Source organism: Polyodon spathula, chromosome 12 (genome assembly GCF_017654505.1).
Source record: "Polyodon spathula isolate WHYD16114869_AA chromosome 12, ASM1765450v1, whole genome shotgun sequence".
NCBI lineage: Eukaryota > Metazoa > Chordata > Actinopteri > Acipenseriformes > Polyodontidae > Polyodon > Polyodon spathula.
Genome location: NC_054545.1, coordinates 11275257 through 11293280, shown reverse-complemented (window position 1 = coordinate 11293280; position 18024 = coordinate 11275257). Strand labels below are relative to the sequence as shown.

At 36.5% G+C, this 18024-nt stretch overlaps 1 protein-coding gene across 1 annotated transcript; it reads right to left on the bottom strand.

The window, feature by feature from the left end:
* Positions 1–1498: 1498 nt before the first annotated feature.
* On the bottom strand, positions 1499–10788 carry exd1 (exonuclease 3'-5' domain containing 1). Its single transcript, XM_041266047.1, is given in 10 exon segments — positions 1499–2350; positions 3052–3243; positions 3827–3970; positions 4554–4634; positions 4856–4960; positions 7135–7221; positions 8322–8404; positions 9166–9214; positions 10128–10262; positions 10654–10788. Coding segments are annotated over 10 exon segments (1863 nt in total).
* Positions 10789–18024: the final 7236 nt, after the last annotated feature.

Here is an 18024-nt window from a genome sequence, read left to right as displayed (position 1 = left end):
GCCAAATTGCATACTTTATACCAGATAGCACATTCAAAGAAAGAAATTCAGAAAAATGTATTTAATATTGTACCTGCAAGTCATCTGATCTGCGATGAATACATTTTTGTTATTCCAACACACTGTAGCAAATTGGAATTTTTTTTGGAAGAGTATTATCTACCAGTTCGCAGGATATTGTGGTTTTATGAACTGATAAAAACAGTATATTTATACAGTAAATTTTATATATATATATATACACTGAAATCAATATGCTAAAGAACACATTTTTACTCATATCAAGATATTCTCCAATCCATGCATTTTCTCCTATGTATTACTGATCACATAAACATTAAATAGGAAGCCATGAGCATGCTACCTAATGAGTAGTTATTTATGCCGAGTGTCTCATCATAGCACTCAACCCAGACATATACTTTTTAACCAAGTACTTACAGAGCTACAAAAGATAACTGTTTAATAGAGGATTTTTTTGCAACATTTGAATAATGTTCTAAATCATATCTGACTTCATACAAAGTTAACCATACATAATGCAAATAATACAATTACTCAAATAAAGAACAAGCCACCACATAGAGTGTACAACATAAACTGCTTTTCAGTCTAATTTAAATACCGCTCCTTTCAGATATTTTACATTCTGGGTTTTGAAAAAGTTTCTGTTTACAACTTTTAGTTTTCAGTGGCAACTTAAAAGAAACATAAAAAATTAACAGGATTTTTTTTTTCTTCCCAAAATGAAAATTACAATGTATTGTTTATCAAAATGTTACTATCTTACCAAATGAAATCTGCTTTAGCTTCAGTTGCTTTGGTAACAGTAATGCATAACTGGGAGTAACAAAAGTGATACTTGAAAATTATTTTTTATTTTTTCCCCCCTCTCAACAATCTGCTGCCACCTCCTGTTCAATGCCAATAAGCTGCTCATGGGTTCCAAGTAAAGCAGATCAAAAAGTTATAAATATTTAGCATCTTGCAGGATAGTTTGCCACTATGTGTTCAACAGGCACATACAATTCAAGAAAAATAACTAGCCTGTAAGATGCCACTTACAAAAATCCCTAGTATATAATCAATTTGTTTATAAACAGCCATAACAAAATTATAATGGATTTTACATTTTAACTATATGAATGATAATCTAAGACTTTAGGGCAATATCATTGGATAAATGCTTCTGAAAAAATAATAATTTGACACTGCAAGAGTCAAACTTAGAATGCTTTTCTGTTTACTGCAAGATAATTCTTGCTCAAAAATAAGACACTGCCTATCAGCAAATGGGACTAAATTGTTGACAAAAAACACATAACTTACATAAACACACTACAGGAATGCTGACCTTAACATTTAAAAACCCACTGAGGTGAGGGTTTTCCTTTTTAAAACAACCAAACTTAATCCAACATAACGACCAACACATTGAACTGCAACTACAGGTCTGCAAATGCGGACTGCTCTCTGAAGGAAGACCAAGGCTCAGGGCTCAATGTCCCCCGTTCCTCAGTAACGCTCCAAAGGATAAATTCAGAGGGATTGAGCTGCACGCTGGTTTCTGAAAAAAGAGACCTCTTCCTGCTGAAAGGTACATGGGTTGTGACGCACTGTCTTCTTGAGCTACGCCATGAGCTTCTGCAATGCATGGACTCACCATAACCTCTGAAATGCTTTCTTCTAGAGAAGAAAGTGTTACCCCTGCCTGTGCATCCTCCCTGGTGACCTGGGGTTTCTTATGTCCACGGGACTCTTCAGAAATTTCAGCAGTCCCAGAGCATACTATCGCCAATGGTCTGCTATCTTCTTGAGATGGAATTGGCATCTCTGTCAGTGGATCTTTCACAGGAGGCTGTTTTCTTTTACTTTTGGGGGACCCTTCAGAAATCCCTGATTTTAGGGTACGTGTAGAGCTCTGATCCAGTTTGACATAAGCCCACCCGCTTGCTTCAGTAGCCCCCTTAAAGTCATCTGCAGCTTCACTGACCTCAACTTCACGTTGCTCAGCTTTCTTGGAGACATAAGTAACTCCTTGATCCCGGTCAGAGGGTTCAATTTTCTTTTGTGTCATGGGTCTGTGTATTTCAGTTGGATTCTTCTCCACCACACTTGCAATGCTTTCAGCATCTACGTCTGCTTCCACAACAGTGGGTTCATGGCTTTGTGGTCTACCTACACTAAGAGGCTGTGCACTGCCCCCTGGAGATTTCTTAATGGGTTTGGGGTCAGACCTGACAAGGAGACCATCTTCGTTCATTTTGTAGTGTTCCAGAGCCCACTCTCGGCGTTGTTTCTGCATGAACTCCAGCTCCTGAAGCTCTTTGGGAAGTTCAAGGCAGGTATTCTGTGCAAAAAACAACATTTTATAGTTTGAAAGAAGACAAAATGACACGATTGGAAAAACGATTTCTGTAGTTAATGACCCTTGACTGTATTTATAAATATATATGTAATCTGCATATCATTTTTTGCATGTCACTTGTTTGCATACATTTTTTGCAATGGTGACTGCCAAGATTAGAAAAATATACAAAGCAACACCTGTCCTGGTTGTCACTGTTGCAGAGACACATTTTCTGTGATACAAACATCCCATCTAATCATTCTGCTTTGGTAGTAAATGGAAATAAGTGTGCTTCTACTGTAGCTGTGGAAGGTCTTGCTGATTACAATATTTTACCTATTTGTGAGAAATGACAATTACTCAGGGATCCAAAGATATTTAGTAAAAAAACTGGAGAGGTGCCAGTCTGGGTGGGTTAGAATAGACAGCAGCCCTGTCACTGTAACACTAAAACTTTCTAAGAATACTACTTATGCAGTACTGACAACACAAGGCAGGGGTAATGTATCAATAAATACACTGCTAAGTTTGTCAGATTTCTATCTAGTGTATTTTATTAATAATAATTATTATTATTATTATTATCTTTATACAGCGCCATTCACAGTGGACTACCATCACAGAGCACTTTACAAGATATGTGACTAGACAGAGCACAAGGAGGTTAAGTGACTAAGTGAAGTATTTGAAGTGTCTACAACCTGACTGCCTGTTTGGATATCGACAGGTTCCTCCCGAAACATGCTCAGGTAGGTGTCCACCAGGCTGGTGTAGTCAGACATCAGTGCGTCCAGCATGACTAGGCGCAGGGGCTGCAGATGAATCACTGACAAGGCCATCGCTCTCTGCAGAGAGACCGGGGAAGGACGCACATACCACGCCTCACTGTTCTCCTGCACATGAAGCAAACCCAGAACAGAGCGATCTGACTGCACTTTAGCACCAACAGTAACAATAGATGTGTAGTACAGCAGGGTCCTGGAGGTGTGGAGATGGCAGACAGGAACTAAACGTGCCTGATCGAAGCTCGCCAGATTTAGTAGTAAAGGACAGACACAGACTGCACTGTAAGCAAGGGAGTACTACACTACTGTTGCTGAAAATCTAAAGAATTGTATTCATCGATATACTAGAATCAAACTGCAAACGCAAACAAATTGTGAATTTAGAGCTTATGAAAGTTGAATGACAACCGCACTGGCTACAGTCAGGCATCGTAGCCAGTATGTATTATGCAGCTTTTCCTCAGTCAGGCATGATGCCAGTATGCATTATTACACAGCTTTTCCTTCACAACTGATTGTGCTGAATTGTGCCCAATTGCATGAAGGTTTTTTAATGTGGACTAATTTCCACCGGGGGCAAGGATGAGATAAATCAAACTAATTTAACTTGCCAGCTTCAAACCCAGGCCTAGGTCTAACCCCACTAGAACCCATCTCAACTATTTTTTGACATGAAAAACAGATTGTGTACCTCAGCTAGCTGTGCTTTCAGCTTTAAGGAAGAGAGGCGGAACGAGGCTATTTTTAGGTGGCGGATAATGCACTCCTCAAGAGTGCTGACCCGCTCTGGTAGGAAGCCACCCGTTTCCATGTGAAAGAGCATAACATCTGCAACCTGGGGAGACAACAGACAATATGAAGACTCCTCAGGTTTGCTGCTTTCTGACAATACTTGGCAAAAAAAAAAAAAACCTACAACTGGCTGGTCGGTTTACTGACAGCTTATAAAAAAAAAGTGTCTATCTGCAATTCTGCACAGGCTGGAGTCCTGTGGGCATCCATAGCAGCAGTGAAGCAAGACTGCTATCAAGAGCACCATTCTGAAATAAAAAAGATTGAGGGTCCTTTGCACTGACTAAGACAGACACGTGAAATGGAAAGCTTTTCAAACAGTGCTAATATACACTGCTCATCAATTTTTGACACCTGCAAGACAAACGGTCTCAGAGCTGTATTAAGGCCAGTGACATGGTGACTGGTGCGCGATGAAGCTACCAAACAACTCATAACTTACACTGCTACCATGGTTGTCATCCGCCATCAACAACATCCCACAATGAAAGATACGTGCATCAGACAGCACATCACTTTCTGACCAATGCAGCTGTGCAGTTTTGAGTCAAGCTATCTTTCCTAGACCTCCATACAGGTAAGCAGTGTTGGACAAGTTAAAAGATTTGGATACAATTTTTATTAACCTGTGTATCAAAGATGTTGGCCAAGTTAACTGCGTATTGATGGTACAAACAGCCGGAGATACCTCGACAATCATGGATCACCTACACAGGAAAAAAAACAGATTAACAATTAGAACCCTAGTGTTTGCCACCATAACTTGGGTCCCACTAAACATGGGCAACAAGCAAATTTACTGAGACCACTATTTTCTTTCTGTGACTTTTACAATATTTTACATGCTTCATGTGAGAATTTTTTCTCCCTTCATATAAATTTGTATAAATTATTAAATGTCAAGGTTTTATAAAAATGGCTTGCAAACCTTTAATATGTTGCTATCTTCCAAAATCCTTGTCAGCCCATTCTTAAATGCTCGTGCCCCAAGCAGCAGAATGTCAAACAGATAAATCTGATTTTTTGTAGAGATCTAAAAAAAAAATAATGAAAAAAAGCTGTTAGAATGTTTATTGCATCCTTTCTTGCAATACAAATGATAAAATAAATAATATTAAAACAAATGTATAAAATACAGTGTATATTGAAAACTTCTGAGAAGTGTGCTTCCCATAATGCATTGCTGCTCTGGCTGCTTCCATAGTAAACTACTGCAGATACATCAATAACAAATAAATAAACAGTAGCAGTACCAGATTAAGAAGAAAGACTTTGCAGTGCTAGAAGAAACCCAGAGAAAGCAGCGACAGCAAGTGGCAACTACTATCTCTCTGCTAATACTGTGGTGATCAAGGCGGAATCAGATCTACAGCAAATGACAGATCAGTGGTTGGCAGTTGACAACATTTACAAACTGGCAAGCAGCTACTGGTTAATTGATTTTGCTCATGTCTGTTGATATTTGCGTCTGATTTGTTTTGTATTTAGGTGGTGCACAAAGGGTTAGCTTCATGAGAAATTATTGTATGTCAATAATATTAAACAGTGGCCCACACATTTTGATACAATTGGCTTGCTTGAGAGAAGTCAAGGGTGCTCAAGTCAAGTGTGCTTGAAGAGCTGTGCCACCATGGCACCAGTTCCTATTGTGATTAACTGGTCTCAGGGCCACTGACATCAGCTTTCATGGACACCAGAATGAAGGACCGTCTAAACTAAAACAGCTCATGAATAGCGGGGTTTTTTGTACATCCTCATAGCATGCCTTTATATCTAAACCTATCCTTTTGACTGAGATCCCACCAGCAAATCACCATTTCCACTCAACTGCAATAGACCATCCAAAAGGTAAGATAAAAGAAAGGAACCAAAATGCTACAGAACAACAAAGCAGCTGACCCAGACAATGTACCAGCAGAAGCATTGAAAGCCGACAAACATATTGACGGATATGACAAATGAGCTACTTGGAAAGATCTGGGAAGAAGAACAAGTACCAAAGAAATGGAGAGAAGGCTATATAGTGAAACTGCCAAAGAAGAACTACAGAGGCATTATGCTACTCTCGGTTCACGGTACAGTTCTCAATACAGTCATCTTAGAAAGAATGAAGGCCACAGTAGACAAGAAACTACAAGACTATCAAGCAGGTTTCAGACAACAAAGATTATGTGAAGACCAAACAGCAACACTCAACTAATAAATCAACTTTACGTTAACTTTGAAAAAGCATTTGACAATCTAGACCAGTGGTGCACAACTTGGTCCTGGAGAGCCGGTGTCCCTACAGGTTTTTATTCCAACTGCACCCTAAAGTACTTTATTGGACCTTATTAGAAACTTAATTGGTACAATTAACCAATTTAGGGTATGGTTAGAACAAAAACCAGGAGGGACACTGGCCCTCCATGACCCGAGTTGTGCACCACTGGTCTAGACCATAACAAACAGCAAATGCAGGAAAAAAAACAAAAACAAAAAACTATGCTTCTAGAAACAACATCTGGAAAAACTTAAAATTCACAGTAACAAAACAAAAATCATGAAAAACAAGAAACAAAGTACCAATCCAGTGACAATACAAGGCAATACATAGACGAACTAGATTCATTCACATACATGGGCAGCACTGTTGACACAACAGGTGGTACAGATGCAGATGTCAAAGCAAGAATCGGCAAAGCAAGGGCATTATGCTAAACAAGATCCGTAAATCGAGTGACATTTCAACTACAAAACTTTGCAGATTCAATTCCAATGTAAAATGGGTAGTGTTATATGGTGCAGAGACCTGGAGAACAGCTAAGGCCATGCTCAACAAGATCCAGACATTTAAAAATAGATGCCTGCGAAGAGTACTCAGAATATGGTGGCCAGAAAAGATATCAAACGAAGAACTATGTCAAAGTACAAGAAAAACCAATGAAACAGCAGATCAGAAAAACAAAGTGGGGAAGGACCAGACACACACTGAGGAATCCAGCAATTAACATCACAAAGCAGGCTCTCTCTCCAGTGGAATCCCCAGGGTAAGAGGGAGACCAGGAATCACCTGGCGGAGAGACACAGTAGCAGAGATAGTAGCAGGTTACACATGGAAGCAACTGATGGTGCATGCCCAAAGTCGAGTGAGGTGGAGATGTGTTGTCAATGGACTATGTTCCTCGATGAAATGAGTGGCTTAACTATCCTTTTGACTTGCAGTACCTGCATCCAGCAGACCCTTTCATGTTGAGAGATGCCAACTCCGTCAACCCCAACTCCAATCACTCGCTGATTCTGAATGTGAATGATCTACAGGGAGCGGACATATTAAAAAAGCTTGATCTCCACACAAAACACATCTTGATATGTTCCCCAAAGATGGCTGCAGAATATTAAAAGGACTGCAATCTATGAGGTGTCGTTCAGGAAAAAAAATCATTGGTTAATTTACGAACACTGTGGTAATTTATTTTTAAGATGGTTAATTTACAAACAGTATGGTCAATTTATAAACTGTATGGTTCATTTACAAACTGTATGATTCGTTTCTAAACAGTATGGCTCATTTATTTTTACAATGTTAAAATTGTTGTCCATTGCATCTGATATTGCCTTTTTCACATCAGGATATGCCAGCAAGTTTAAAGCAAGCCCTTCAAAATGATTTCAAGTTACTTTATAATCATACATGTAAGCACAGTATAAGTATAGGTAGGCTTGTGCTCCAGTATGTTAAAAGAGAACGGATTGTAATGGATTGGGGGCTGTTTTAGAGTATATGAGCAAGTCTATGAGCAAAAATAATGAAAGTATTAGGCATGCTTTATTATTATTATTATTATTATTATTATTATTATTATTATTATTTATTATTATAATATTATTAAGTTTTAAAATAATGCCTCATCATTTTAGCTGTTTCATGGAAAGTTTATGCCTGTTTTTATCACTGGAGTGTGCTAATACTCAGATGGCAAATGTGAGATACTAAAGTAGTCATTTTCTTGGAAAAGGACAAGCATCCAATAAGACTATGCGTTTATTTGCACGTCTATATGGAATAACAGTTAAGGAGGACCCCAAAGGGGGTCCTTCACAGTTCCATTCAATGTTCCAACCATACTGTTTACAAATGAATCATGTAAAATATAAAATTACCCATTTAAAAAATAAATTAACCATACTGTTTATAAATTAACCAATGAATTGTTTTTGCACTTCATTACAATCCTTACAAAACAGCTTAATAAACATCAAAATTTATTTTATTAAACTAATAATAATTCCAATAAAATTGATTTTTTTTTTTTTTTACCTACTTGTTTTTGAATATTTTGAGTCCTGGATAGGTTTCCTACAATTATATATATTTATTTCACTGATTTATTGGCAAAACAAGCAGTACTCACTGCAGGTCCAAATTTCTCTTGAAACTGATCTATAATCACAAAGTCGACATTTTCCTCTTCGTCATCTGAAAAACACAGACACTCTTTCACCCTAAGATTAAATTGGAATTATGAAATATTTAATTTAAAAAAAGATCATTAAAAATGACTAAAGATACCTGAAGCGTTATCATAAAATAATTGCGCAGTTATTTTAGTTATTTGTTTTTTTTTTTTTTTTTTAAACTGCTGAAAGTGCAACATCACTGTATTCAAATTTAACCCCAGGGTTTGTTATTTTTCTAAATAGATAATAAAGTAAAGCTACTGTACATAATCAGACTGTAAAAAGCTACCAAGGAGTTCCGTGACATCACTAAAAAAGAAACACAAACAAATAAAATTAAACTACATGTTTCTTTACTAAAAATCACATACCAAAATAAATAAATAAATAAATAAATAAATACTTTTTTATAATTAGTCGCTGTCAGAATCAACCATAATTCGTCTTGGCTTTTTCTTATGGATAACATCAGAGCATTCATAAAATGTAATGCTGGCTTTAATTATTAATACAGTTATGCGCCAAAAATGCTCTGGAGTCTGTAACTTAGTGTTTCCCGTGAATGGCTTTTAGGTGGTGCTGCAGCACAGACTGTGCCGTTGTTGTTTTCTTTGATATCTGCCAAGTATGATCTGAGGATGGCAAGATCAGTTTTGCTGATAGTGTTTTGCTCATTCTGTGCAGAATCGGACCAGTTTAGCCGATGACCTTCTAAGAATGATCTCAGTGAACGCAACCACTGGCTAAACTGGTCAGATTTTGCACAGCTTCTGCGCAGAACGATCTCCGTGAACGCACCCATATTCTTTCTGTAGGGGTGAAACTCAGCTACGGTCAGCTGCCCCTCCTTGATTCTGCAGGGCACGTCCGAGTCTCCCTCTGCTGGGCTGACACTGCAGAATAAAAAGGGTACATATACATTTACTTATTTCTGAATTGTGTCAGTCCTTTCACAGATTTTTCATATTTGAAGACTGGACATTTATGAAAAAAAAATATTCTGCAAGTTGCAAAAACATGTCTTTCAAATAAACCACAATTGTATGGCCTCTTTGTTGACTTGTAGAATCGATGCCTGAGAGACGACAGGAGTATCTGCCTCCATCCACAAGACTTTGAAGCTTTAACAACGGTGATATTTGGACTGAAATTCTGTTTTCTTTGTTTTTTTTGTTTTTTTTTGTTATGCATACTTGGTAGAAAAGACTTAAGCTGCTTTTTTATGCGCAATACGATTTCATATTAAAGCACGTATGTGTTGACAAATTTATTTCTACATGTTGAGTTACAATATAATATTTTGCATTGTGTATATGGTGTATTTCTAATTAATTTACTGCTAATATCACTTAAAAAAAAAAGTTAACTGTTTAGTATGTGGCGTGATTTGCACCCATTTACGACTTCCACTGACTTTGAAGGGAATGTTTTATTACATACCTATAGTCACCAGATGTGGAGCATCTATTTCCATTGTAGTCCTTGGTAAAAGGGAACTCCACTGCAAATATAAGAACTACCAAAAGTCATGCAAACACACTGTGAATTTTCTATCCATAAATAAAGTACTTTAATGAAAATATTCTGATTCGTGGTGCTTGAGAGATCATGTGATGTGACAATTCATTTTATTTACATTTGTCATTATAAAATGCTTTTTATGTAGCAAAATTAGTTTAAGTTTTTTTTTTTTTTTTTTTTTTTTTTTTTTAAACTGATCATTAACAGATGAAATCACCTGACCAATGATCCTATACCACTAAACCTCGTCCTTATCTGCTGTTTGAGACGTGTAGGAAACTTTTATGGGAAATTTCAATCATACCATTTTGGATTTCATGTCCAAAAAAAAGTTTAACTCCTTGCAGGTTCCTTCCAGATTCAGCATCGACAACTATGGACAGAATTAAGTATTTAATTTAAGAGACAATGAACCGTGAGCTAACTCTCTGTGAGTGAGTCGTATTACATTTGTCATTTCGGACCCTGAAATTTAAGCATTACCAAAAAAAGAGAAAGAGGACACTTCGATATTTAACCCTACGTCTTTCTCCCACTTAAAACGTTTGTTTTACGCAAACAAAAACAGTCGACTCGTTTAACTATAGCTTGTACCGTACTACTTAACAGCAAATAAACTACCGTTTATATATATTATATATATATATATATATATATATATATTATATATATATATATATATATATATATATATATATAGATATATATATATAATATATATATATATATATATATATATATATATGTGTGTGTATATATATATATATCTTCCAAAATGACTGTTCTGTTAAGGTTTATTCGCTGCACTGTCCCAAAATATGAAGAGCAGTTTGTCAGAGTTAATTTAACCCTCTTCTTCTTAAAATAATCCAAAAAGTGATAATCGTGTGTCGAATCCATTTCCCTGATTCTAGTGTCTGATGTTTAAAAATCGATTAATTTCTAATTCTGACTGCAACTTTAAACACTGTCAAAACCGCGCTTTAGTTTGACGTTTTGTGTTTACGTCAGTCAATTAATAGTAGGCGATAAGTAGGTTGCATATCGGCGTTGCACCTCCAGCGTGAAGAGTCTAATTTAATTCAAAGATGAGTTTTTGCAATATTATCACGAGACCGTGATTTAAGTGATTTGCTTCGTTTACTTATTGAGTCATCCACGCGCATATGAGTTTCATGAGTGCCTCGAGCCCGGTTAAACGTGAGACCAACGTTTTTATATTGGTTTTAATACAGGATACGTTTGTTAAAAATGGATGCAATTGTTGTTTTCAAAACTCTACCTCGAAGTGATAAGTTATTGATATGTTTACTTTTTTTTCCACTGTGTGTTTCTAATTAGCCGTGTATTTTGGATGCAAATAACAAAATGCATGCTTATAGCAGCTGTAGGTAATTCTTTGATGAATGTGTAAAATATTTGCATAACACCTGTCTATTTGTAATCCAAGGGATACTGAGTTTTAATGAAACATATGTATTTAAAAACGAAAAACAACGACTCGTATCAACGAATCACTGTATTTTTTAGTGATACAGGTAATGATCAGTAGGCCCTACTCCCAACAAATCACTAATTAATGGGGTCTGCATTTTAAAATCAAACCGTTTTTTGATGGATATGTTGCAGCTGTTTCAACACCCGGGTCAGATGCTAAATTTGCTGGCAATTGCTTCAGGCTTCTCAATAAATGTCAGCACTTCCAAGTAACAGGTGCTTTTTCTCTAATATAGTTTCAGAAAATACAATGCAGTAAAACTCATCACGCTTTCGTTTTGTTAATGATTTATTTATTGCCAACTACATTCACCATAATTATATATGAGTATAATTGAATAAAACGTATATATTATTTTAGCCATAATGGAAACGCAACTGAATCAATGTCTAAGGCTTTAATAAGCAGTGTAAACTATAACCGTGCATTGCTTGACTATTTGATATAAGTTATTTGAACAATACATGTTCTAATCTTACAAAAAAAAAAAAAAAAATTAACATTCTAAAACAGACAACCTTTAAGTCTTCATTTATAGTATAATTGCATCAAAAAAGTAAAGCTATGTTACAATACCGGACTTAATAAGGACCCTATAGAAATATAGATTCTGTTGCCCTATGAATTAGGAAAGTGATTCATGCAAACCAGGGAAGCTGCAAGCTGCTCTCTGACACCAGTATATGACAGATATATCCATAATGTGTCAGGTTTTAATTAGGATTTGGGTAGCAATAATGATGCATGGTACCAGTATGGACTCATATTTTATATATGTATAGTAACGAAAAGCAACAACAAAATACTAATGAACAAAAAATGAGATTCAAATGAAAAAAAAGAACAATTTAGATTACGTTTATTTACAGTGTAACAGGTTTAAAAATATTTTCTTAAAAAGTGCTAATAGTGGGCCACAGTGCCTATTGCAGCTGAAAAGGTAGGCCTCAGGTAAAAAAAAAAGCGTGGGAATCCCTGTACAGTAAGATTGGCAGATCAGATGTGAAGCAGGCTGCAGTATGTATGGGCAGACACACACATGCAGTAGGTACTGACCTAAGTACTGGTCCCAGTTCTTCTACACAAAGACACTATCTTCTGTCTGAGGTGGACGTTACCAAATATGAGTATAAGAGAGGTCCCAAGGCAGAATATATGAAAAGTAAAGCAAGAAGCAATAATGAAACAAAAATTACGTTGCTCAAAATAAATAATATTGGTAATAAACAACAGCATGGAGCAGAGTGTGTACAGAACCGCTAGAGACGTGATCATCCTGCAGACAAGGATCTGATTCTTCAGATTGGGACCAGGACTGAACCCACTCATATTCCCTTTCATCTGACGCAAGTGTTTCCGCAGGTAATACACAGTCACCAGGCAAGCAGACAGCAGCAGAATCATCGGCACGCAAAACAAGAAGAAAAGCATAAACACGACAAACCAAGTCATCGTCTCCATGGGTAGTTCATTTATCATTTCACACCTGGCAGTGTGGTTGGCTGTAAATGATTGTTCATGTTGGGTATGAGCAAACAGAAACAGCGGCCACCCACTCAAAACGCAAAGCACCGTAGAAACGATGAGGCAGAGAAAAATGCGATCAGGGATCTTTTGCTTAAGCCAGATGAAAAGCCTTGAGCCCATGTTGACGATTTTCATGCAGTAAAAAACACACAGCCAAGCTGTGAACCAGAACTCTGTGGCAGTTAAAGTCACAATCAGAAAACTGATTGTTTTAGAGGCATACATAGGCAGGTGGCAAAAATAATCCAGAATCCTGAAACACAAATACAAAGACACAGCTGTATCCAAAATCAGGCTTAAAGTAGCAATGCTGCTCACAATGATGTCACTGGTCTGTAGACTCCTTCCATTCTGTCTAAGGTACAAGTTACTGACGATGATGAAGATGGCCACAATAAGAACCAAACAGGTAATACATCCATTAGCTGTTAATGTTGCAATTATTGGAATGAAAACCATGGTGGCAAAAGAAGCTTAATCTGTCGCAGCAACTTTTGTAGGATGTGTACTGTATTTCAAGTATTCCTATGCTGTATAACAAGGTGTTTCTCTTGCTTGTCTGATGCCCTGCCCTCTAGCACTTAGATTTTTAAGACAATGCATGGGGTGTGAAGATGCAAATGATTCTACTTTGCAAAAGCAGCAAAACCAAAACAAATGTATTTTTTCACAGATGCAAACACTGAATACTAACTGAAGGTGAATTTGCAATACAAAGGGCATCTTGCTTATATGACCCAGAAACTGATTGGAGAGCACATTCTACTCATCTAGTCTGTTCAGTTCTTTGTCGTTTCTGGATTCATTTTAAAATCAAATGGATTGTTTTACTATAAGCTTTGTTTTAGCAAAGACTACATCATCTTGGGTTTAAATTAGCATACAGTACATGCCCTCTGTATTGGATGCAGAACTGCTATGCTGGTCTATGCAGGTTTTGTTTTATTTGAATTGACGAGACTAAATTACAGGACCATCTGAATGAAATCCTAATAACCTGCAAATGGGAGGTAGTCAATCCTCACACATAGAATCTTTATATTTACATTCCCCAAACCGCTGTCCAACCAAAGACAGAGATAGTATCCTCCCTCATTCATTAGTGTCATGATATATTATTGATTTTATAAGATCTTGCAATTATAAAAAGTATATCTACAGCTTTATATAAGAACCAATAAAATTAAAATCTTATTACCGTATTATGTACAATTGTAATAAATATGTCTGTGTTCAAAGTATATGTGCTTATCTCATGAGTGATAAATCATTTCATTGCAGGGATCATGAAAACTTCACCATGCAGAGTAATTGCGTGCTTTTCTATTTCCTGTCATGTTGAAATAGCACAGAAACATTGTAGTTACAGTATGGTACCACAGGGTGTCATTTTTTTTAAATTTTTTTCTTTTGTAAAATTACATCTTTAACACTTATTTTTATTTATTTATTTATTTGGCAGGTGCCTTTATCCAAGACGACTTACATGTGTTACAGAGCAGTACAGGGTTACAATGCAAGCATAATATTTAAATACAGTGTAGTTTACAGTAAGTGCAATAGTAGGACTAAAATGCAATAAATGAACTAGGAAACAAGAAGTTAGGATTACAGCAAGTTATATCTACAATGACATCATAGTAATGCTGGAATAGTGCATTAGGTGAGAGTTCGGAAAGTGGTGCTTAGGTCAGTGAAGTAGGTTAAGCGATCTACAAGTACAGTCTAAACAGGTGGGTCTTCAGGAGGCTGCGGAAAGCAGTGAGAGATGAAGCAGTCTTGAGATTCTTTGGTAGCTGGTTCCACCACAGAAGGGCTAGGGAAAAGGAGGAGTGGGCAGGGGAGGACAAGTCGGCTTTAATAAACAGCCATCAGAGTAACTAAAGGTTCATGCAAATGGTTCAAAAAGCGCAATGTGTGCCAAAAGCCCCTTTCTCACTGGCACTCCTACCCGGGTCTGGCTGTCCGGGTCACAGTCCTGCATAGGGTGAAGCCACATACCTGGGTCGTACATGGGTTGACCCGGTTCCCAGCGACCCACCTTAGGTTGTGGGTCGACATGCTTTGACCCGGATTGAGTGAGACGGCCATTCGTGAGCCGATGCAATAACAAACAGCCACGCCTGCATGAAGGTTTCACTTCCACAAGGAACATTTCTGTTTATTTTGTTTAGCCATATTTTTTGTTGATTGAGACACAGCATGAGTCAGCTTGCAGGAGGTGATGAAGAAACATTTGCTCTAATCAGCATTTGGGCCGACGTTTCAATCCAGAGAAGCTTAAATGGAAGCGTCCGTAACAAGCTGCTTCCAGGGCATTGATATGCACATTGTGTACTTGTATCTGTCACCCAGGTCAACCCTTTATCAAAAGCAGTGTGAAATTCCATACCTACCTGAGTCCTCGACGCGGGTAGGTTCTGACCCAGGTAGAGCATGCCAGTGTGAAAGGGGCTGTGTAAAGTACTTATTTTAATGTGTACGGTTTGGCTACATACAGGTGGGCAATAGTGTCCCAAGGTCCAGGTCTTTGTTCCAGCTAAACCTGGTTCTAAGCAGTTAAATATGTAATTTTGCCTGTTAAACCTGTAGTGGAATGGACCTACAGGAAAGTAGGTCACCTTGGACTAGTTTCATAGTGGCACTGTCCTCAAACTTCGGGGGTTATATCTTCTGTGGGCATGAAATACATGCAAGATAAATTCCAACATGAAACTACAACAAAAAGTTATTCACTGACATGTTTAAAAAGAGAACACTACATGAAGGTTCATGGAGCACTGTAGCTATTCAACAAAAAACACTGAATAGATTTATACAACACTAGAATTCTCTTGTGTAAAATGCTTTAATTCGCAAACCATTAGAATAGATATATTTTCACCCCAGGCTTTGGCAACTTATTTTGAAACTGTAAAATGTACTTCAGGAAATATCTATACACGTAAATGTATTTTGAAATATTTTTACGGTTAAATCACAAGCAAAGAAGATCTGATAATCTAGGAAACATGATGAACAAGAAGAAGTTGCACCAGTGGTGACTTCAGAGTTTTGTAATTAGGTAAGCAAAATGTAAGAATGCTGAACTTCTCTACGTTTAAAATTGTGCAAATCGAGAAAATATTATTACAAAAGCAAAGGACTTTTTTAAGGCCAAATTTTACATAAAATGTGGGTAGTGTTTGTTGTTTTACATTTGTTCTTATTTGAACTAATTAAAATACTTCCTCAGGGTTTATTCCACAGAAAAAGCATTGGTTTAAGGGTATTTGAATATGTGTACATTCTACTTGTTTAATTGAAAGAAAAATGTAAAGTGCTATAATAATATATAAAACTTAGGGTAACTATCTGGATGTGTTTGGGGGTGTTGCATATTTATTTCTGTTAATTTCAGTTAGAATAACTATTTTATCTGCAGAAACATAAAACAGCTTCCTGTCTGATTTAAGCTCTTTATTTCAGTGAGGAGCCACGTTATTTATTTTGTGCTCAGAGGTGTCTTTGAAATAACCACCTTGGCAAGACCCTCCCAAATAGTAACGAAGATGGGAAACAAAGGTGATTCATGAAACTCATTCGTCATTCATAAATTATACAGGACAGTATACAACTTGATACACACGCCATACATTACAAACACAGCCTAATATCTGGGCTTGCCTGTTACATAGTTTTAATAATATATATATATATATATATATATATATATATATATATATATATATATATATATGTGTGTGTGTGTGTGTGTGTAGTCTATATATATATATTTATATATGTGTGTGTGTGTGTATATATATATATATATATATATATATATATATATATGTGTGTGTGTGTGTGTGTGTATATATATATATATATATATATATATATATATATATATATATATATATATATATATATATATATATATATATATATATATTTATATATATATATATAGTATATAGTATATATAGCGTATATAGTTAGAGATAGTTAGAGATAAGATATATATATTAAACAACTTCACTCAACCCAGTCATTCATTTAAACAACTACAAAGATGAGGACCAGAGGGCACAGTTACAAGTAGAGACAGAGGGCCTTTTTTACACAGAGAATGGGTTGGTATCCTTCTACAGCCATCTGCATAGGGGTCTGGAAACAGTAAGCCGTTACGATTCGGGTGAGTATTATTCGCATCCTCTCATTCATAGCTTTTATTATGTTCTTATTTACAGTAAACATATGAAGCATGTCAGTAATGTACATCACCTGCTACAGCTGTACATTGACTGTTAGGATGTACAGAATAGTACAGCATAAATAATGGCAAAGAATAGCTTAATGAATATGGGATTGTGTTATTTAAGTGGTAAGCAGTAAATGATATTTAAGAAGTAATTAGATACAGAAATCTGGTGCTAGTAAAAAGTATATTAAAATCACAGATTTACAGTATGTGGAATAACCTTGTGTGTTCCCAAGAAGAAACATGTAAAAATGTAAGTATGACATTCAGAAAGACTGATGTACAGACAGAGACACCTCAATTTATTCCCACAATCTCATACTCCCAATAACGTATGATAAAATATGTTAATACAAAGTACCATCAAGGCTAATGCACCCAATTTACCCTGCAGAGGGTTATGCTGATGAATTAACACCCCACCTCTCTAACTAGCCAATATTTCTGCACCTGTTCTTAGTCATAAAATGTATTTACAAATATTCCTATGAAAACCTGGTACTTGGGGTACTTCACAAATGTTAGCAGTTTGGTTGCGCTAGTCAAAGCTTAAGAAAGATGATGGCTAATCTCTTAAACTTATCATTCAATTTAGTAGTGCAACACAATGCTATAAACCGCTTGTGCTTATGCTACAGTCTTACTGACAGTAAGAGCTCTGCAGGAACTAAATAAGGAAACAAAGGTGATGCAGGGTTGTGTGCAGTACATGTGTACATTTTTAGCCCCATTAGAATTACAAAGGCTTTTTGCTAGTTGTGGTAAGCCAGTAGAGACCTCCTCATCTTCAGTTTCCTGAGTATTTCAGCTTTATGAGTCAAACTAGCTTTTCAGCTTAGTGCTCTGCTACTGACTGGGGTTCCAAGTA